This window comes from Chrysochloris asiatica, unplaced genomic scaffold, assembly GCF_000296735.1.
Source record: "Chrysochloris asiatica unplaced genomic scaffold, ChrAsi1.0 scaffold00002, whole genome shotgun sequence".
NCBI lineage: Eukaryota > Metazoa > Chordata > Mammalia > Afrosoricida > Chrysochloridae > Chrysochloris > Chrysochloris asiatica.
In genome coordinates this window covers 31,973,319-31,995,924 of record NW_006408520.1, presented here as the reverse complement: position 1 = coordinate 31,995,924, position 22,606 = coordinate 31,973,319, and the positions used below count along the sequence as shown (strand labels likewise).

At 37.5% G+C, this 22,606-nt stretch overlaps 1 protein-coding gene and 1 pseudogene across 1 annotated transcript in view; both read right to left on the bottom strand.

Annotated features, from left to right (window-relative positions):
* Positions 1-22,606, bottom strand: part of COL24A1 (collagen, type XXIV, alpha 1) — a 562,513-nt gene that overhangs the window by 242,381 nt on the left and 297,526 nt on the right. Inside the window, exons 24-25 of the mRNA XM_006831073.1 lie at positions 18,336-18,389; positions 9,076-9,129 (exon numbers count right to left, since the gene is read on the bottom strand). Of these exons, the coding sequence (XP_006831136.1) occupies positions 9,076-9,129; positions 18,336-18,389 (108 nt within the window). The remainder of the gene's footprint in view (positions 1-9,075; positions 9,130-18,335; positions 18,390-22,606) is intronic.
* LOC102823614 lies at positions 19,591-21,632 on the bottom strand (annotated as a pseudogene).

Here is a 22,606-nt window from a genome sequence, read left to right as displayed (position 1 = left end):
TATTGAAAGTGCCATGGGCTGCCAAAAGAACCAATAGATCCATTTTGGAAGAAGTGCAGCCAGAGTGCTCCTTAGAGGTCAAGATGGCCAAACTTCACCTCTCATACTTCAGACATATTGTCAGGAGGGACCAGTCACTGGTGAAGGATATCATGTTTGGTAAGGTGGAGGGTAAGAGAAAAAGAGGAAGACCCCAACAAGATGGATTGACCAAGTGGCAGCATTGATAGACTCAAGCAAGGCAATGGTAGTGATGTTGGTCTAGGATTCGGCAGTGTTTTGTTCTACTGTGCATAATGTCACTAAGGTACCAACTCGATGGCACCTAACAACAACAACAAATAGCTAATGATCATGAATATTTCTTCACATGTTTGTTGGCTGCTCGAATCTCTTTCTTGGTGAATTGTCTGTTCATGTCCTGTGCCCATATTTTAATTGGGTTACTTGTCTTTTTCTTGTAGAGGTGTTGTAGTTTCCTATAGATTTTAGAAATTAGTCCCTTGTCTGATATGCCATTGCAAACTATTTTTTCCCATTCTGTGGCTCCCTTTTTATTCTTTTGGTGAAATCCTTTGATGCACATAAGTTCTAATTTTTAGAATGTCCCAATCATCTATTTTGTTTTCTTTTGTTTGTATAATTTTCACAATGTTTCTGGTAGTCTGTGTGTGCCCTGGGTTAGAGTCCTTAAATTTGTCCCCATTTTTTCACTTATGACCTTTATAATTCTGGGATCCACATTTAGGTCTTTAATCCATGCTGAATTGGTCTCTGTATATGGCATGAAGGAAAGGCCTTGTTTCAATCTTTTGCATATTGATTTCCAGTTCTGCCAGCACCATCTGTTGAAGAGACCATGTCTTCCCCACTCAGTGTACTTTGGCCCTTTGTCAAAGATCAGTTGGCTGTATGTGGCTGGGTTAATTTCTGGATTCTGGATTCTGTTCCATTGATCAATGTATCTTTCATTGTACCAGTACCAGGCTTTTTTGACCACTGTAGCTGTGTAGTAAATTTTGAAATCAGGCTTGAGAGGCTTCCAACTTTGTTCTTCTTAAGCAATGTTTTGTATACCCTGGGTCTCTTTCCTTTCCATATAAAATTTGTAATTGTTTTTTCCATTTCTCTAAAGAATGTCATTGGAATCTGAATTGGGATTGCATTATGTATGTAGATTGCTTTGGGCAGTATTGACATTTTTCACAATGTTAAGTCTTCCTATCCCGGAGCATCATCTATTCTTCCATTTATGTAAGTCTCTTTTGGTTTCTTGTAGTAGTGTTTTGTAGATTTCTTTGTATAGGTGCTTTGTTTATTTGGTTACATTTATTCCTAAATATTAATACCATTAATTTTTATTCCTAAATATTAATACCATTCCTAAATGGTATTGCTTTCCTAATTTCCTTTTCAATGTTGTTATTATTAGTGTAGAGGAATCCAACTGATTTTTGTATGTTGATCATGTACCCTGCCACTTTGCTGAATCTTCCAATGAGTTCCAGTAGATTTTTGGTGAGTCTTTGGGGTTTTCTCTGTATAGGATCACATCATCTGCAAATAGAGAGAGTTTTATTTCCTCTTTTCAAATTTGGATGTCTTTAATTTCCCTGTCTTGCCTTATAGCTCTGGTTAAGCCTTCCAAAAAAATATTAAATAGGAGTGGTGATGAAGGGCATTTTTGTCTTTTACCTGTTTGCAATGGGAAGGCTTTCAGTTTCTTTCCATTGAGAGAGAGCGTAGCTGTTGGTTTTGCATATATGCTCTTAATTATGTTGAGGAATTTCCTTTCAAATCCTACTTTGTTGAGTGTTTTTTTTATCAGGAATGGATGTTAGATTTTGTCAAATGCCTTTTCTGCATCAATTGATATGATCATGTGGTTCTTCTTTTTCTTATTTATGTGGCGGATTACATTGATTGTTTTTCTGATGTTGAACCATCCTTGTATCCTTGGTATAAATCCCACTTGGTCATGATATATTATTTTTTTGATGTGTTGTTGAATTCTGTTGGCTATGATTTTGTTGAATATATTTGCATCTATATTCATGAGGGATAGCTGTCTATAATTTTCTTAGTGATGTCCTTCCCTGGTTTTGGTAAGAGGGTTATGCTTGCTTCATAGAATATATTAGGAAGTTTTCCATCCTCTTCTATATTCTGGAATAATTTGAGTAGAATTAGTGACAGCTCTTCCCTGAAGGTTTAGTAAAAATCTCGAGTGAAGCCATCCGGGCCTGGATTTTTTTTGGTTGGGAGTTTTTTGATGACATGGTAAATTTCTTCCTTTGTTATAGGTCTGTTCAAGTTTTCTACTTCACTCAGTGGTAGTTTAGGTGGGTTGTGCTTTTCTAAAAATGTATCCGTCTCCTTTAGGCTTTCAAATTTGTTGGAGTACAACTCTTCATAATATTCTGTTGTCCTTTTTTATTCCTATTGGTTCTGTTGTGACATTACCCATGTGGTTTCTTATATGCATGTTATTTGTTTCTTCTCCCTCTTTTCTTTTGTTAGGTTTGCCAATGGTTTGTCAATTTTATTAATTCTTTCAAAGAACCAGCTTCTTGTCTTGTTGATTTCTATAGTTTTTTTGTTTTCTATCTCATTTATTTCTGCTCTAATCTTTGTAATTTCCTTTCTTCTGTTGACTGTAGGTTTACTTTGCTGGTCTATTTCTAGTTGTTGGAGAAGTTGTGCTAATGTGTTGGTTTGGATTCTTTATTCTTTCTGGATGTGAGTGTTTAATGTAATAAACTGTTCTCTCAGCACTGCTTTTGCTGTGTCCCAAAGATTATAGTATGCTGTGTTTTCATTCTCATTTGTTTCTAGGAACTTTGTGAATTCATGTTTAATTTCTTCTACTATCCAGCTGCTTTTCAGCAGGGTGTTATTCAGTTTCCATGTATTTGACTTTATTTCCTTGGTCTTCCTATTGTTGATTTCTAATTTTATAGTATTGTGGTCTGAGAAGATGCTTTGTAGTATTTTAGTGTTTGTAAATTTATGGAGGCTTGTTTTGTGCCCTAACACATGGTCTATTCTGGAGAATGTTCCATTTGCACTGGAATAGAATGTGTATTGTGCTGTTGTTGGGTTGAATGCTTTGTACACATATATGATGTCCAAGTTGGCTGATTGTGTTGTTTAGTTCCTCTGAGTCTTTGTTGAGTTTCTTTCTGGTTGTTCCACTGTTTTTAGAAAGTAGTGTATTAAAATCTATCACTATTGTTGCAGATGTGTCTATTTCTTTCTTCAAATCTATTAGAGTTTACTTTATATATTTTTGAAATTCTGACATTGAGAGCACAGATATTGTGGTTATGTCAACTTTTTCAATTGCCCCTTTAATCATTAGATAATGTCCATCTTTATCTATTATGCTGGTTTTTGCCTTAAAGTGTATTTTATCAGTGATTAGTATTGCTTCTCCTGTGAGTTTTTTTTTTAATTGCAATTAGCTTGATGTATTTTTTTTCCATCTTTTGACTTTTAATCTGCTTTTTTCTTTGTGTGTAAGGTGTGTCTCTTGCAGACAGCATATTGAAGGATCTTGGTTTTTTTTTTTATGTTATTTCACTCTCCTTCTCTTAACTGGTGCATTTAATCCATTTATATTCAGTATAATTATTGGTAGGTATGGATTAGTTGCTGTCATTATGTTTGCTTTTTTGTGGTGCTGTTGGTTTCTTTGTTCTGCATGTCTTCCTGTTTGAGTTCATGTTTTTTCTTGTCAGTTTTTTCATAGTTTCAACGTTTCCATGTTCTTCATGGATTATTATTTTGTTGGTATGATGTGAAGTATTAATTTCTTTGAGATATCTTATATTCTATTAACTTTTTCCTCTATTTAAAACAGTCTGTTTTATCCTGTAATCTACCTAACCCTCTTACCACCTGGAGCTCTTTTCTTATGTGTTTGCCTTCTTTCAGATTATAATTGTTTGGATCACAGACTGACCTCCTCCAGATCCTCTGAACTCTTTCTTATAGTTTTGTTCTGTTCTGTTCTTAAAGTTTTGTTTTGTTCTGTTCTTGAAACTTACATTTGTCGATTGAGTCCCTGGTGGTGCTGCTATGTATGTCCACCCTGTTTTTTGTCTGTCTATAGAACTCCGTTTAGGATGTTTTGTAGCGCAAGGTTGGCTTTGGCAAAATCCCTTAGCTTCTGTTTATCCTGGAATGTTTTGATTACACCTTCATATTTGTTTGACAGCTTTGCTGGGTAGATGGTTCTTGGTTGGCTTTTTTTTTTTTCTTTCAGGGTTTTATATATCTCTCTCCATTGCCTTCATGCCTGCATGGTTTCTGCTGAGAGATCTGAGCTTAATCTGATTTGCTTGCCTTTGTATATAACACTTCTCTTTTCCCTAATTGCTTACAGGATTCTCTGTTATCTTTGATTCTGGAAGGCTTGATTATTATATGCCTTGGTGATTTTCTTTTGGAGTCTATCCCTCCTGGGGTTTGTTGAGCTTCTTGAATGTTTATCTTTTCATTTTTAAGGATGTTAGGGAAAATTTCTTCCACTATCTACTATCTCCTCTGTGGGTTTGTGTGATTTTTCCTGTTCTGGAATGTCAATAATTCTAAAGTTATTCCTCTTCATGTCGTCCAACATGAGTCTTAGACCTTCTTCATATTTTTTTTATCCTTTTTTCTTCTTGCCTTTTTATCTTAGCAGTAGTGAGAGATTGTCTTCCAACTCACTAGTTCTGGCTTCCATTTCTTCAATTCTACTCCTTTGCCCTTTCAGTGTATTGTCCATTTCTGATATTCTAATATTAATTGTTTGGACCTCTTTTCAAAGGTTTTGAATTATTTCTAATGCTGTATTTATCTTATTTCATTGTTCCTGTATCACTTTCCTGACTTTTCCTTTTTTTTCTCAAATCCTCTGTAAAGTATTTCGATAAATTTCATTATAGTTTTTCTGAATTCCTTCTCTGGCATTACAAAGCCTGCGCTCCATCCAATATGAAGTTTAGGTCTACCTCTAGCTCATTTGTCTTAGTCACTTTATCTTGTTTCTGGACATGTGACGAGATGGTCATCTGTTTCTTGGGCATCTTCAGTAGTTAACTGTCACCTTAATAATTAGATGAATGTACGTTGATGTTTTATTATGCTTTCTGATTGCTTCCAGGTAGATGTGATCAGGAGATGGGCTTCCCTTTTCACTTTTCTTTTTACTTGACTCAGAGTAACTTTCACATGTGTTGGCTGCCTATCTGATGGTATATAGCAGTTGGTATTCGTTCTTGCCTGGATGGTAGGAGGTTATAGGGTGTGATTATAGCTGGACTATATGACTGCAGTTTCTGTCTCTTCTTGGGTAATGTAGGGAGAGAAAGAGCCCCCTAAAGGTAAAGAAGGGACCAAGAAGCAAAGCAGCAACAGCAAAAAAGACAGATTGGATAATGTAGTCTATAACCACAGAAAAGAGAGAAGAGAAAAAATATATATATAAGTACGACTTAATGTCCTTCTTTTGGCTTCTTGCTTTCAAGGCCATCTGAGAAATTTCAAGATTCTACAGTTGGTCATTATGACTTAGGATTTAATTTTCAGCCTGTTTGCTTTTTAGTCTGTCTCTTTCCTTCTCCACAACCTCATTCAGGCCTTTTTCCTAGTGATAAACAGTACAGAGCCAGCTGTGGCTGTTTTGTGCTGCCATTTGGTTTTAAGTGGAAACTTTCTCTTTTGATTTTGAGCAGATCTGTGTGCATGTGTATTAGAACCCTCTAGGGTGGTGGTGGTGGTGGTGGTGTCCACTCACTCAGACATCCTCTCTAGTAACCAGAATGAAGGTGCACAGATAGTGAGAGACCAATGAACCGAGACAACAACAAAAAAAAGAATGTCCACCTCTATCTCTGAGGATTTGTTAGGTGTCAGGCATCTACAGTGGCTCTGATCCTTCCCCTGCTCTGTCTTGCCCAAGATGGCTGCTCCAGGAGCCACTGAGGCTGACCAATCAGAAAGCACTAGATTTCTTGCTTCTGCTACAAATTCCACTGTCTGTAAGCCTTCAAACTTTCTAAATATTCCTTTATATGTAGTTCAGAGTTTTGGGACCATCCCCTGAACCTGCTTGGTCTGGTATTTTGTGTTATTGATGACGGAGATCCTCACTGCACTTCACCCAATCTGCCATCAAGCCCCACCTTACTCATATGGTATCTTTTGAAATGGTTGAACATAGTCCATTTCTTTTTGGCTTAGTGACTCTGTGTATTTCTTCCATCTTTTGATATTTCTGTATAATTCAATATTTTGCCTATAGAATTCTTCACAATTGCAACTCAAGGCTTGAATTTTTTCTTTGGTTCCCTCATCTTGAGAAATGATGAGCATGTTCTTCGTTTTTGGTTTTCTAACTCCAGGTCTTTGCACATTTCAGTATAATAGCTGACTTTGTCTTCTCAAGCTGCCCTTAAAAGTTTTCTGTTCATCTCTTTTACTTTCTAATTTCTTCCATTTGCTTTAGCATCTCTATGCTGAAGGGCAAGTTTCAGAGTCTCATCTGACATCCATTCCTGATCTTTTCCTTCTTTCTTTTCTTCTTAATGACATTTTGCTTTTTTCCTGATGATGTTTTGATGTCATCCCACAACTTTTCTGGTCTTTGGTCTCATTAGTGTTTAGTGCATCAAATCTGTTTTTGAGATTATTTCTAAACTCAGGTGGGATCTTTTCAAGATCAAATTTCAGCTCTATTGGACTTGTTTTAATTTTCTTCAGCTTTAGCCTGAACTTACATATGAGCAGTTGATGGTATGTTCCACAGTCTTTCCCTGACCTTGTTTTGGCTGATGATATGGAACATTTCCACTGTCTTTTACCACAATGTAGTTAGTTTGATTTCTGTGTATGCTATCTGGTGAGGTCCATGTGTATAGTCATCTTTTATGTTATTTTTAAAAGGCATATTCAATAAACAAGTCATTAGTCTTGCAAAATTCTATCAGTTGTTCTCCAGCATCATTTCTATCATCAAGGCCGTATTTTCCAACTACTGATCCTTCCTCTTTGTTTCCAACCTTTGCATTCTAATGACCAGTAATTATCAATACATCTCGATTTCATATTTGATCAATTTCAGACTGAAGAAGTTGGAAGAATTCTTCAGTTTCATCATCATTGGCTTTAGTGGTTGGTGCATAAAGTTGAATGATAGTGGTATTAACTGGTCTTCCTTGTAGGCATATGGATATTATCCTATCACAAACAACATTATACTTCAAGATAGATCTTAAAATGTTCTTTATGATGATGAATGTGACACCATTCCTCTTCAATTTGTCAATCCAGGCATAGTAAACCATATGATTGTCTGATTCAAAATGGCCAATACCAGACCATTTTTGCTCACTAATGGCCAAGTGGCAGCATCGATGGACTCAAGTGTGGCAACAGTAATGAGGTTGGCCCAAGATTGGGCAGTGTTTCGTTCTGCTGTGCATAAGGTCACTATGAGTCAGTACCAACTCGATGGCACCTAACAACAACAACAACAATAATGCCTAGGATATTGATTTTTATGCATCCCATTTTATTTTTAACAACTTGCAATTTTCCTAGATTCATAATTGTTATTCCATGTTCCAATTATTAATAGATTTTTACAGCTGCTTCTCTTCATTTTGATTAGCCAATGAAGGTACCCGATTAGCCAATGAAGGTCCCAAAAACTTTACTATATTCATGTCATCACCGTCAATTCTACTTTGAAGAGGCAGCTCTTCTCTAGTTATATTTTGTGTGCCTTCTAACCAGAGGGGTTCATCTTCTGGTGCTACATCTGACAACATTCTAGTGCTCTTAAGCATGTTTCAGTATTCAACATTCTGGTGCTATCTGACAGTGTTCCACTTCTCTGCATAGGTTTTCAGTGGATAAATAATCAAAAGTAGCCCACTTTTCCTTCTTCCTAATCTGTCTCAGTCTGGAAGCTCAGCTGAAACATATCCACCATGGGTATACCTTCACTGATATTTAAAATATTGGTAACAAACTTCCAATGTCATAGAAATAGGCAAGCTACCACAGCACGGCAAACTGAGAGATGAGTAGTGAAATAAATTGCTATTTATTATTAAATTAACTCTAATGAAGTAATTAATTGTTTTTTTTCTTATAGCTTTCAATAATAACTCAATCAGAAATCAAAATTTATGTATTTATGTAATATTGTTGTTATTAAGTGATGTGGACTCAGTTCCGACTCTTAATGACCCTGTAAAGGGTTTCTGAGGAGAGGCTGGTGAGTGTGAACCACTGACCTTGTGGTTCAAACTGACATTGTGGTCTAGTGCATTATCCTGAGCGCCACACTATATTATGTAGATAAAAAAATGACTGAACTTTCATAGGGTTTGAGATTTATTTATTATTTTATGTGAGTAAAGAGATAGACCATATTCCAAATTTTAGAAGCCAGCAGCATATATATCAATATGTTAGAAAATCAGGCTTATCATCCAAACAGAAGCTTTATATAACTTAGCATAAATACTTTCCAATAAGAATAGTTTTGATAACGGGGCCTAAAAATGGACCCTTTTCACATTTAAAATCATAATAGTTATCAAATCTTAATAGGTGAAATTTATTTCTTTAGCTATAAGATTTCATTATATTCCACAAAAAACAGAGTATTTCCAAAACCCAATTTTGTTTAATAAAGATATATTTTCTATGTCTTTTATCTGGTTATTTGAGAATATTTGAAAATTTCTTTTAAAAATGTTGCAATTTATGATTGTGATTCATGATCATCCAGTTGATCTTGCTTCTAATCTTGATTACTCAAAATAAAGTTTTAACATTTGAAATTTTGAGTTTTAAACTTCAGAATTAAAACTGGTAGTATTGACTATTAAAAGCTAGTAATAAATAGCACAACTATGGCAAATGGAGGCGAGGAAGTTCAAGATACTATGAAATACTCCACCAGTTTACCCATGACTAATTTTCCATGAAAACAAAACAATTTAGCACGATGAGAGTATTAATTTAAACTTTAAAAGAACATTCTAGAAAGAATCATAAGCTCTCTTTTGTACTTACAGGTAATCCCAGTGGACCCATGGATCCTGGAATCCCAGGAGGACCTGGATATCCCTATAATTTAAGTGAAAATATGGAAAACATACAATTTTCATCATGCTAATTATTTTCTTTGAAGACAAAAAAGTACCTTACTTGTATCAGGAAAAACAAAAAGTTTCAATTTGATAAGATCTTTGTCATATCCAAGATATAAAAGGCCATGGGATCTGAAGATGGACCACAAAAATCTAATGCATGTTTACACAGATACTATATATCTATTATTAGAAGCTTTTTACCTAGAAAATAAAATTTCTAGACAGAATTACGTATTTCATACTACTGACAAAAGAAAATTCATCTCATTTTTCTATACGTTATTCTATGACATTTTGAAAGAACCCCAACTCTTTATGATATTAGCACTGATTCAGATAATCTTTTAGGAGTCCTTGAAATTGGACTCCTGGTATTGTGCTTTAGGATCAGCACTGGAGAATCACAAGGTTGGCAGTACAAACTCAACAGCCACTCCTTGGAAACTCTATATAGAGTCGCTATGAATTGGAACTGACTCAAGGGCACTTAACAACAATAAATCCTTGAAAGTAATTTACTTTATAATTATGCTAAATTTCCCAGCTGACAGGAATCGGAGATATCTAAAACATAATTTTATAAAGCATTTCTCTTAATATGGAAGTTAAAATAAAAAACTATCCTATTAAAATGAGTTTGTAGTTATGATTATGTACCACCAGATCAAATTTGCAGATAGTACCCATTTGACCTAGCTTTGATGGCTTGATGATTAGAATTTGAATTGTTGTTGTTGTTGTTAAGTGCTTTTGAGCCAGTTCCAACCCACAGCGACCATGTATAGGGTTTCTGAGGAGCTGCTGGTGAGCTTGAACCACCAACCTTGCAGTTCAAATGGCTTTGCAGTCTGGTACATTAACCCACAGCGCCATACCAGGACTCCAGAACTCGAATACAGGAAGATTAAAAAAAAAAAAAAAAAAAAAAACCAAGTGTAAAGTGCTACAATTTGAGGAACTTGACCTATACTTATGGATGCAGTAGCTCAAAATACCAACTGAGAGACAAGGGGTCTTCACATCAAGGATCAATCCTATCTCTTCTATACACAGGGTTAGTAGGGATGGGCAGCTTAGGTATTGGGTACCTAAAATGGGGAGTGTGTGTGGCTATAGAGGCACAAATGACAGGCTGACAAATTTTCAAAAGGGAGTTTAGTTTCAGAGTGTGTGGGAGAAGGTAGAATCCCTACTGAATAGTTTTCATCTTGTCTAGACAGGTCTGGTGAAAGCGGATGGGGATAAGATTCTTATGACTCAATGGTGAGTAATTGTTATCATGACTAATTATGATTATCACAATTGTAAAGGTAGAAGTTTTGTAATATAAAGTGGGGAATAGTTAATCTTACATTCCAGGAACAGAGGATTCTAGGACCATCAATGGAGAAGAGCACGAGCAAAGATGGAATCCTAGCCAGAGAAGCAGCAACATTAGAGATGGAGGCAGAGATGAGACATGGAGAGACTAAGCAGCTGAGGACTCTAAACTAATGGAAAAAGAAAGGCTTTGTGCTGGCAGGCTTGCAGAATGTGACCTTTGTTTGTTTAAATGATTATATTTCCCTGAGTTTTTTTGTGTATATTAAAAAAAAAAACAAAAAACAAAACTCAGAGGGAATAAAAGCCAATACTGTTGAATGATGATGCATGCAGGAGGAGATTGTAATCATTGCAATGAAACTAAATACCATAGGATGAGTGTAAAACCGATGTTCTCCTGTGTAAATTATCACTCAACTCACAACAAAAACTTAAAACAATAACAACAACAACACACCTATTCCTCATTATCAACAATCTTGTTAGCCAACAGTTCATTCTTTATTTAAAAATTTTTTTTTGTGGTTTGGGTGACAATTTATAGAACAAATTAGTTTTCTATTCAGTATATTTATATATACTGTGTTTTGTGACATTAAGTGCAATCCTCTCAATGTAACAGAACTCTTCCTACTTCCTCCTCTCCAGATTCCTCATTTCCACTCATCTTTCTTTTTCACCCTTTTCTGCTTTCTGAACTTTGTTTTTGGGAAAATGCTGTTTTTTGGTCTCTTATGGCTGATTGTTCTGAGGAGTTCCACAAGGGTGTTATGGTTCTTAAGCCTATTGTATGGCTGAAAAATGATCTCTAGGGGTAGGTTTAGTTCCAGGTCCTAGTGTGGTGTTGTAGGATCAGTACTGGACTGTGAACCACAAGGTTAGCAGTTCAAACCCAGCAACTGCTCCTTCAAAACCCTATATGGGGTCTCATACAATGACCAACTTTTAGGAATCTAAGGCAACATTTATAGCAAACTTCATATTTTACTGTATTTTATACAAATTTAGTCCTGGTGTGACGCTGCAGGATAAGCACTGGACTATTAACAATTTTGGTGATTCAAAACCACCAATCACTCCTTAGAGACCCTATATGGGGTTGCTGTGAGTTGGAACTGACTCAATGGCACTTAATAACGATAGCCCAAATGCATAATACCTGGCATAAACTCTTAAATCAAGGGCTACTTAATGAGTTGTCTTTAACTAATCCTCATTAAACATTTTCTTTAATAGCTCTGAAAATGGTATTGATTTCTTTTTTATCCCCTCAATATAAGTCGAGTTAAGTCCTAGGAACCAATTCTTGCTGTATCCTTGAAGTTGGGACCATTTCCAATCTCTCTCTTTTTCACACACACACATACATTGCTTTTTTATATAGCTTGGAAATAAGATGTAATTTAATTTGTTAGTAGGATTATTTTGCTACATTAAATTTTCAATAGATCACCTCCCTGTTCTTAGAAGGACAATTTGTAAAAATCATTTATTTGATGATACAGAGTTGGGATTCGAGGTGTTCAGGATAGATTGAAGAATGAATCATGGCACCATATACTGAGTGAATTGCATGTTGAATATGCTGCATGAAAATCGGAAGTCCAAGATAGAATGAAAAGCAGAAAGTCAAAAGCTAAGTGCTTAAAAACAAGGCTTTGACAATATGACATACTAACTTGCCATAATCACTATTAATCCCTATTTGACTCATTAATATAATGAGAGAACCTAGTTGAAAAGAAGTGCAAAATAAGTTCTAAATCTTTTTAAAGATTATTGTGCAGCTGACTATTTAACTAACTTATGAGAACTGATTCCTTTTTATCCTACAGAGTTGAATAGAAAGATCAATGTAGTTCCTTCTTTGTGGTTCAAATAATCATTGTAGCCTTGAGAGGATTTCCTCAAGAAGATAAAGAAGCAATTTACTACAGAGCTACAGTGGTCAAAAATGCCTAGTATTGGTACAATGAAAAGATACACAGATCAGTGGAACCGAATTGAGAACCCAGAAATTAACCCATCCACATACAGCTAACTGATCTTTGACAAAGGACCAAAGTACATTGAGTGGGGAAGACATAGTCTCTTCAACAGACGGTACTGGCAGAACTGAAAATCCATATGCAAAAGATTGAAACAAGACTTTTACCTCATGCCATATAAAAAACCCAGCTCATCATGGATTAAAGACCTAAATGTGAACCGCAGAATTATGAAGGTCATCAATGAAAAAATAGGGACAAATTTAAGGACTCTAACCCAGGGCATATACAGACTACCAAACAATGCAAAACTTACACAAACAAAAGAAGACAAAATAGATGATTGGGACATTCTAAAAATTAGAAACTTATGTGCATCAAAGGATTTCACCAAAAGAGTAAAAAGGGAGCCCACAAAATGGGAAAAAATAGTTTGCAATGACACATCAGATAAGGGACTAATTTCTAAAGCCTATAGTAAACTACAACACTCTACAATAAAAAGACAACTAACCCAATTAAAATATGGGCACAGGACATGAGCAGACACTTTACCAAGGAGGAGATTCGAGCAGCCAACAAACATATGAAGAAATGTTCATGATCATTAGCCATTAGAGAGATACAAATCAAAAAAACGAGACATCATCTTACACCAGCAATAACAGCAAAGTTAAAAAAAGTAGAGGACAATAAATTCTGGCAAGGATGTGGAGAGACTAGGACCCTCCTACATTTCTGGTGAGAATGCAAAATGGTCCAACTACTCTGGAAAACAGAATGGCACTCCTCAGAAAGTTGGAAGTAGAAATACCTTATGATCCAGCAACTCCTCTACTTGGTATATATTCACAAGAAATATGAGCCATAACATGACTAGATATATGCACACCAATATTCATAGCAGCACTATTTACAATAGAAAAAAGATGGAGACAGTCTAAGTGCCCATCAACGGAAAAATGGATAAAAAAACTTTGGTACATATACACAATGGAATATTATGCTACATTGAAGAATAACATGGAAGCTATAAGCCACCACATAACATGGATGAACCTTGAGGACATTGTGCTGAGTGAAATTAGTCAGTCACAAAAGGATATTGTATAAGACCATATTGTAAAAGCTTAAGAAAAGATACCCATACTAAAAGGGAAAAACAAAATCTTTGTTGGTTACCGGTGGGGACAGGGTGGGGGGTTTTGGGTGAGGTGGACGGAGGTGATGGTATAGCACAGAGTAGGGTGCAAACACATCATAGTTCGGGTGTTGGGGAGGGCAATACACAAAAAGGGGAGGGGGTGGAAGAACAAGGTAGATAGGGGGAACACTGAGACAAGTTAGCATGGGCTAAATGGGACAGAGGTAAATAGTGATGCATGCTCAACCTTTGGACAACAGGGCTCTATGATACAGGAATCGAGGCATAGTCTAAAGAGGGGAAATAATACTAAGATGTTTGATTGTCTTATGAATATTGATTTCCCTTGCCTACTATTGTAAAATAGACATTTGAGTGGGATAGAAAGGAATGTCAGGAAACATGATTACAGAAAGCTTGTAAGCCCATCTTAAGCCTATAACTGATTGGAATACCTAAAAGGGGTTCTACAACTTGCTCAGTGAAATAGGGCCCTTGCATTGCCTTTGCAGAGTATAGGACATTAGGTGGAATCCTGAGCCCCATTCAGAACCTTCTGAGGTGAGACATCCTCAATAGAAAGGACAAGCAGACAAGTTTGGAACAGCTAGAGTGACAGAAGATACATCTTCAAAGAAAGATCATCAGGAAAAACCCAAAACAAAAATGGCAGTATGATTGGCTACTACAAGAATAAGAAATTTGTTTTCTGGGAAGCCGTCAAGGCAAGCCATCAAGTCTCTTCAGGACAAACCTCCCTCTAAGACTGAAACTCAAAAGGGAACACATGAGCAGGCATGTAAGCTTGCAGACAACCATATTGGTCTACTGGTGAGTGGAAGAGGGAGAAAGGCAGCAATGAAGAAATGGGCTGAGTTCAACCATGTTCCATAGACTCCCACTGACCTGCAGATGAGAGAGAAGAGGAAGGGCTGGTTGGTCCAACGTGTGGTGAGACCTGGGGACACCTAAGCCCATGGTCAAGGACCTAGCCACAGAGGACTAAAGCTGAGAGTGTAGCATCCAGCTGATATGAAGTGAGGGGAGACACACAAGAATACCCAAACTTGCAGATAGTATCCATTTGACCTAACCTTGATGGCTTGATAATCAGAACTTGACTAGAGGAAGATAAAAAACAACAACAATTTTTGATAAAGTAACAAGTGTAAATTGCTACAATTTGATGCACTTGACCTATACTCATGGATGCAGTAGCTCAAAATACCAACAGAGATGGAAGGTGTGTTCACATCAACTATCAATGATATCCCTTCTATACATGGATGTAGTAGCTCAAAATACCAACAGAGAGGGAAGGAGTGTTCACATCAAGTATCAATGCTATCCCCTTTGTATATGAGATAGATAGGGATGGGAAACTTTGATACTGGCTACCTAAAATGAGGGAGCGATAAAGGCACGGAGTGACTGGCTTCAAGTTTTCAAAAGGGAGTTTGGTTTAGGAGTGTGGGGGCGAGGATGGAGTCCCCACTGAATAATTTCATCTTGTCTAGATGGATCTGGTAAAAAGAGATGGGGATAAGATGCTTATGATTCAATAGTGAGTAATTGCTATCATGACTAATTGCAACTGTCACAATTGTCAAGGTAGAAGTTTTGTAACAAAAATGGGGGAGTAGTTAATCTTATAGTCCAAAAACAGAGGCCCCTAGGTCCATCAAAGGAGAAGAGCACAAGCAGAATGTGGGAACTTATCCAAAGAAGCAGCAACACCAGAGATGGAGGCAGAGAGGGGACATGGAGAGAGGGAGCAGCTCAGGACTCTAAATTCATGAAAAGAGAGGGAACGAGAGTTGGTGCCCAGGAGGTAGACTTGCAGAATGTGCTCTTTGGTGGTGTAAATTATTATATATGCCTGAGTGTTAAAAAAAAGAGATAAAATGAATAGAGATAAATATTGTTAACTGATGGTACATCGTGGGGCTTATAATCATTGTAATTGTAATGAAACAAAGTATGTGAGTTTTTTAAATGTAAAACTGATGATCTGCCCTGTAAACTTTCACTCAAATCACAATAGAAACTTAAAAAAAGAAAAAAAGATATAGAAGCTACAGCTAAAAAAATATAACCAAATCAATAATATTGTACTTTCTACAACCACGGAAGGTTATAAATAAAACTATTCAGTTTTATCTACCTGGGTGAGATTTCATCTATTTAATCTATTACTTGTTCTCATTTGATCCCATAGCTGCCAATCTGAAATTATAATTAAACTTGTAGTGAAACAAAATGCTCTGAAAAATCTTAATAAAGTGTTTCTAAATTGTAACAGTACAGCATACACTCAATATATATATAGATATTTTAAATGCTATACAGCGTCACTGATTTGGAACTGATTTGACGGCACTCAGCAGTTCGAAACTACCAGCTGTTCCGTGGGAGAAAGATGAGGCTTTCTTTCTTTACGAGGCTCCTGTAAAGATTTACAGCCTCGGAAATCCTGTACAGGGTTGCTATGGGTCAGAACTGACTTCACAGCACATAACCACCACCACCAACAATGACAAGGCCCATAGTCTTGGAAGTTCTAACAGTCTCTATCAAACCATTTAGGCTAGTCGTTTTTTAAATTATTTTACATTAGATTAATTGTTTAAGTCTTTGATTTTCTTCACTCTTCTTTGCTCTGGGACGGAAGAGATCAATAGTTGCTCCTTAGATGCAAATTTTGAAGACCCATTGGGTGAGTAGTGACTGTACTGGTCATCACAGTAGGATGTTGACCATTGTCTTTATGGTATGCCAATTGACCTAGAATGTCCCCCAAGACTATGGTTCTAAGTCCCCAAACTCAGCGACTCTGTTCCTCAAGATGTTTGTTTTTTGACTAGGAAGTTTGAATATCTTTGGTTCCTGTGTGGTCTACTAAATACCTGGGTATATTTACAGCACATACAAACGAATATTTAGAAATATCCGTCAAACCTATATATACTTGTAGGTGTATATGTAGGTGTATATTTACCATCCTACACCTGCTCAGCATGCATATATAGCTATGCATTAACTCATAAAACATTGTTTGTTATTAGTTATTTCAGATTGTGCATGCAATAGTATAAGGGTTAGTCAAAAAGTATTGCTAAAAAGTCATAAAACCTTTATTTAAAAATATCGAAATGAGATAGTACCCATTTGACCCAGCTTCAAATGGCTTTATGATCAGATCTCAACTAGAGGAAGATAAAAAAATTTTGATAAGGGAAACAAGTGTAAATTGCTACAATTTGAGGAGCTTGACCTACACTTCTGGATGTAGTAGCTCAAAATATCAACTTGAGTGGGAAGGAGCCTTCACATCAAGAATCAATTATATCCCCTCTGTATACAGAGTCAATAGGGACAGGCAACTTAGACATTGACTACCTAAAAAGGGGGCGGGGTGGGGGAAGGAGAAGGGTTATAAAGGCATGAAGTAACTGACTTATAAGTTTTCAAGAGGGAATTTATTTTTAGAGTGTACAGGGGAAGGTAGAATCCCCACTGAATAGTTTTCATCTTGCCTAGATGGGTCTGGTTAAAGGAGATGGGGATAAGATTCTTATGATTAAATAGTGAGTAATTGTTATCATGACTAATTGCAATGGTCACAATTGTAAAGGTAGAAGTTTTGTAGCATAAAGGATGGAGTGGATAATCTTACATTCCAGGAACAGAGGACTCTAGGACCATCAAGGGAGAAGAGCATGAGTGGGATATGAGATTCTATCTAGAGAAGCAGTGACACCAGTGATGGAGGCAGAGATGGTGACATGGAGAGTTAACCTCAAGGCCAGAAGTTCAAATCCATCAGCCATTCCTTGGAAATAGGGTTACTATGAGTTGGAATGCACTCAACGATACTTTACAACAGTGACTAATGATCTTGAGCATTTTTTCTTGTGTTTGTTGGCTGCCTGAGTATCTTCTTTGGTGAAGTCTCCGTTCATGTCCTCTGCCCATTTTTAAATTGAATTGCTTGTCTTTTTATTGTTTTCCAAAATTTTAGAGATTAGTCCTTTGCCAGATATAGCATTTCACATTAAAACCATGGGGTGGGGGTGGGGGGAATCTGCTATCTGGCTATAATGCATATTAGCAGTGTTCATCTGGCAGTAAGAAATGCTGAAGTTTTAGGCAAGAGTAATGCTGGCTGTGATGGTTAAGGTTATGTGTCAGTTTGGCTGGAGAGTGATTTTTCAATGATTTGGCAGTTATCTAATGATGTACTTTGGTAGTTGTGTAATGATGTAGTAATCACTGTTAAGTGATTTGATGTGTTCATTCTCCATTTTGTCATAATGCCAATTTGTACTGAATGCCCTGGTCTTTTTTAACTTAATGAATTGGGCTGCTAACCTCAAGGTCAACAGTTCAAAACTACGAGCTGTTCATGGGAGCAAGATGAGGCTTTCTGCTCCTATAAAGATTTATAGTCTCGGAAATCCCACACAGAGTCACTGTGAGTTGGAATCGGCTCCATGGCACATAACTGCCACCACCACCATATCAATAATTAAGCAGAAGGTATAGAATTATTTGATTAATTATCTGATTGGCATGATTTTTAGTGCAACACAACATTGTGAAAAGAGAAGAAAATTCTAATTGAAGTTTACTATAAAATAACACTTTCACTTAAATTCCAGTCAAGGTAATGTTTTAACTTTATTAGGCTTTGGCAAAATGATTTCCAAGTCACTAAGCTCTTACCATAACACCTTTTTCCCCCTGGGCACCTAGTGGTCCTGGACTTCCACGATCTCCCTTTTAAAACAACAAAGAAAATAGAAAAAAACTTTGAAGTGTGTTGGAATAGTTATGATTTATTTTAACCTACGAAGAAAAATTGTCAGTCAGAATAACAGTATATCTCATCCTAACTTCCAACTGGAACCCTGGTGTGGCGGCACTACAGGTTAATGCACTGGGCTGCAAGGTCAGGTTGAACCCAAAGGTCGGCCAGTTCAGGCTCATCAGCTGCTTCTTGGAAATCCTATATAGGGTCACTATGAGTTGAAAGTGACTCAGTGGCACTTAACAACTTCCAATTATTTTTAAATTTACAAATTGTGACCTTAAAATTGCTAGATTTTTAATATAATAGAAATCCTTTTAAGATATTTTTCATGAAATAAAATTCTAAGTCTTTTCAAGATGAAGAGAACAAAAATTATGAATAAATAACCAAGACTTATAATTGAGTATACACTACACTAAAAATTTGTAAGCAGAAAATTCTTACAATTTTATGGGACATACAAAAACAAGATTAGCAAAGACATCAAAGCATGTTGTAAAAATTAGCTATTTAATTTGTACAGCCATAGAACAAAAGTAGTTTTGTAATCTGTCCACCACAATTAAATATCTCTTAATTGTAATATGATAATTTTGGAGACTTATAATTAAATCTGCTATAGCATATTTAAAGACTGAATTGATTTATATGAAAATTCCCAGGATTATTAAAAACTTAATGTAAAGATTTCACCAAATAACACAAGTTACTAAATCAGAATAAAAAAGAAACTATAGAATGATCTAAATTTATCTTAACTCAATATATTTTGCTATATTGTTAACAAAAATCAATAATTTTTATTCAATGTGCTAAATGAACCAGGAGAGGCATAAACGAAACTTAACTTAGAGTCTGTCTTCAAGTAGTTCTAGAGATGATGTTACCCAAGATGAAATAATCAGAGGAAAACTACATTTGAAACTGTGTTGTATTTATTCTACATGCAGAAGGAAAGAAATCAAGAAGACTTGATTTCTTTCTGAGAAGTCTGAGAAGACTTCATAGAGAAGATGGGAATTTGACTGAGTCTTATAGTTTGGTTTTGAAGAAACAGAAGACAGGGAGAAGAAAATTGTATGAATGGGAACAGGAACAAGTATACGAAGCATGGGAGACAGGACGATGTATATTATAGAACATTAGAGAATGTGTTACATAAACTGATTAAAACAAAATTAGTGTCTTTTTGTTTTGTTGTTCTAAATACGTATGTTTGGTGAGTGAGGTGACAGAAGGCAGAGAAGTAGCTATATACAGCTGGTATAGGCTTGGAGGCTGGACACAACACAGAGAGAAAGAGACAGATATTCTGCCCAGCAGGGCAGGTGGGGTAGCACTCTGGGGCTGGCAACACTTGGTTCCTGGGTGAGAGCCCTGAGGCTCCCTGGTCTGAGGTTTATGGCTGATGGTGGTGGTGGCAGCTCCGAGCTGGTGTGCAAACTCAGGCAGCATGGAGGTGGCCCGGTGCACGTCTGAGCTGTAGTATTTATTGCAAATGTCTCTGCCCTACCAGAGTCTGTGTCAGAGGCTGCACAAGCTCCCTGAAGTTGGAGCTCAGGTTCTTGTTGCAAAGCATGAAGCCAATCTGGCAACTGGGGTCGGTGAGGATGGTGCAGTAAGGGTACGTCACCACAGGGAAGAGCAACTTGCAGAACTGTTGCATCTCCTTGTCCAGGAGCAGCCACTGGCACTCACCTTAGCATCAGAGAATTATGTTCTCCTTGAGGGAGGTCTTAGTAAGATGGTAATAGGAGTCCTTGAAGAGGCTCTCAGCGAGGCCCATGGGGTCTAAGGAATCAGTCCTAATAACATCGAAGGCATCTTGGTTCATGAACTCAAAATCATGACCCACATGGAGGGTTAGCTTTGAGCTGGAGTACCCAACAGCCATACTTGGCAGGAACTTCTTAGAAACATGAATGGCATCCTCATCAGTTTTACACTGGACCACAGCCTCCACTGAAGGGTGCATCACCATTTCTGGTAGGACATCCCTATCCTAGTCCTAAATGATCAACACCTTGCACAGGTTGGGGTGGCTGCAGAGGGACAGGCTGACAATCATCTCTTGGTTGGAGAACTCGTCTCTCTCTGTGCACTGGATGATGCTGTCCAACACCAGCACTGAACACATGGATGTCCTGGTACCATAAGCGCTGATGGCGGAGCAGCTGCTCCATCTGCAGTAACAATGCCTGGTTGGGCCTCAGCCTGCAGGTCTGGAGGAACCAAAAATTACGAACGGCATTGGGTCCATGGGCGGTGGGGCCAGCTCCATCAAAGGCAGGTGGGTGGCAAGGGGCACCGGTGGGGAACTGCAGACATGCGCAGAGTCGCAGCACAACCGGACTCAATTATGAAGTAACTTGATAACAAAGTAGGATTTCATTGTGTTGACAACAGAGAACCAATGAAGATTTTCCAATATGCTTGATCATCATCATTGTTGTTAAGTGCTGTTGAGTTGGTTCAGACTCATAGTGACACTGTACAAGGAGAGGCTGGTGGGTTTCAATTGCCTACCTTGTGGTTCGTAGTCCAGTGCTTATCCTTAGAAGTAAGGATGGCCCAGCAAAATTAGTGTTTTGGTATAGTATGTAGGATGAACTAGAGGATACAGAGGTAAAGAGTAGAAAACAGATGGCAGAGGGTTGTTGTTGTTAAGTGCCATTGAGTCTGTTCTGACTCATAGCGACCCTGTGTAGGGTTTCCGAGGAGCAGCTGGTGAGCTTGAACCTTGAGGTTCAAACCGAACTTGCAGTCCAGTGCATTAACCTGAAGCGGCAGGACTCCATGGCAGAGTAGATTTAGGCATAATATAAAAAGGATATGAGTAAGGGGTGACTGCTGAACTAATTAATGAAAAGGTTGAATTGTAAAGAAGGATCATAGCCCCTGTTGAAAGATAAGGTATATAGGAAAGGGAAAACTCCAAGATGGGTTCACCCTTTTGTTGTTAGGTGCCAGCAAATAGATTCCAACCCCTAGCAACACCTTGCAAAACAGAACAAAACAACTGCCTAGTCCTGTGCCATCCTCACAATTGTTCTTATGCTTGAGCCCATTGTTGCTGTCACTTGGTCAACCCATATCCTTGGAGATCTTCCTCTTTTTTACTGATCCTCCAGTTTACCAAGCAAGATGTCCTTCTCCAGGGACTGATCCCTTCTGACATATCCAAAGGAAGAGAGATGAAGTCTGGCCATCCTCGCTTCTAAGGAGCATTCTGATTGTACATCTTCCAAAACAGATTTGTTTGATCTATTTTCAATACTTTTCTCCAGATATAGAGATAAGGCACAAGGTTCCTTATATAAGAATTTTACTAGTAGAAATCAGATAACTGAGATGAGGCCAGTTGGAATAATTCAAATCCATCCATTCTTCCAAGGTCTTCCTTATTCATTGTCCAAATTTCATAGGCATACAAGGAACTGAAAATACCACGGCTTGGGGCAGGCTTACATTAGTCCTTAAAGTGACATCTTTGCTTTTTTAACACTTTTAAGAGACTTTTGCAGTAGATTTGCCTAATGTACTATGTCATTTGATTTCTTTTTTTAAAGTTTTTATTATGAGTTATGTGTTAGTTTACAAGGGAGACTATTATCTTTACATTCATCCTATCGTATTTCATGTTATTTGCAATGATTACAATCCCCTGCATGCATCATCCAACAACCAAAGAGTACACCCCACATACCTGCCCCCGGCTGCCAGCACACAGCCCCTCTTCCTCCCTGAGTCCAGAGTCCCCAGCTGCTCCTTCTCTCCACATCATTGTCTCTGCCTCCATCCCTGGTGTCACTGCCTCCCCACATAGGGTCCCACACTTTGCACTTCACTTTTCTCCCTTGATGGTTCCAAGGATCTTCACTCCTGGACTGAAAAATCAGCCACTCCCCTCCTGATGGCAATTATTCCCTATTGAATCATAGGAGTCCTATCCCCCTCACCTTTTATCAACCCCATCCAGACAGGTTGGAAACAACTCAGTGGAGATTTTACCTTTCTGGTACCCTCTGGAATTAGGCTCCCTATTGAAAGCTTGCAAGCCAGTCACTTCTTGCCTTTGTTGTTGTTTTTAAGTGCCGTCGAGTCGGTTCCGACCCATAGCGACCCTGTACAGGGTTTCCGAGGCTGTAAATCTTTACAGGAGCAGAAAGGCTCGTCTTTCTCC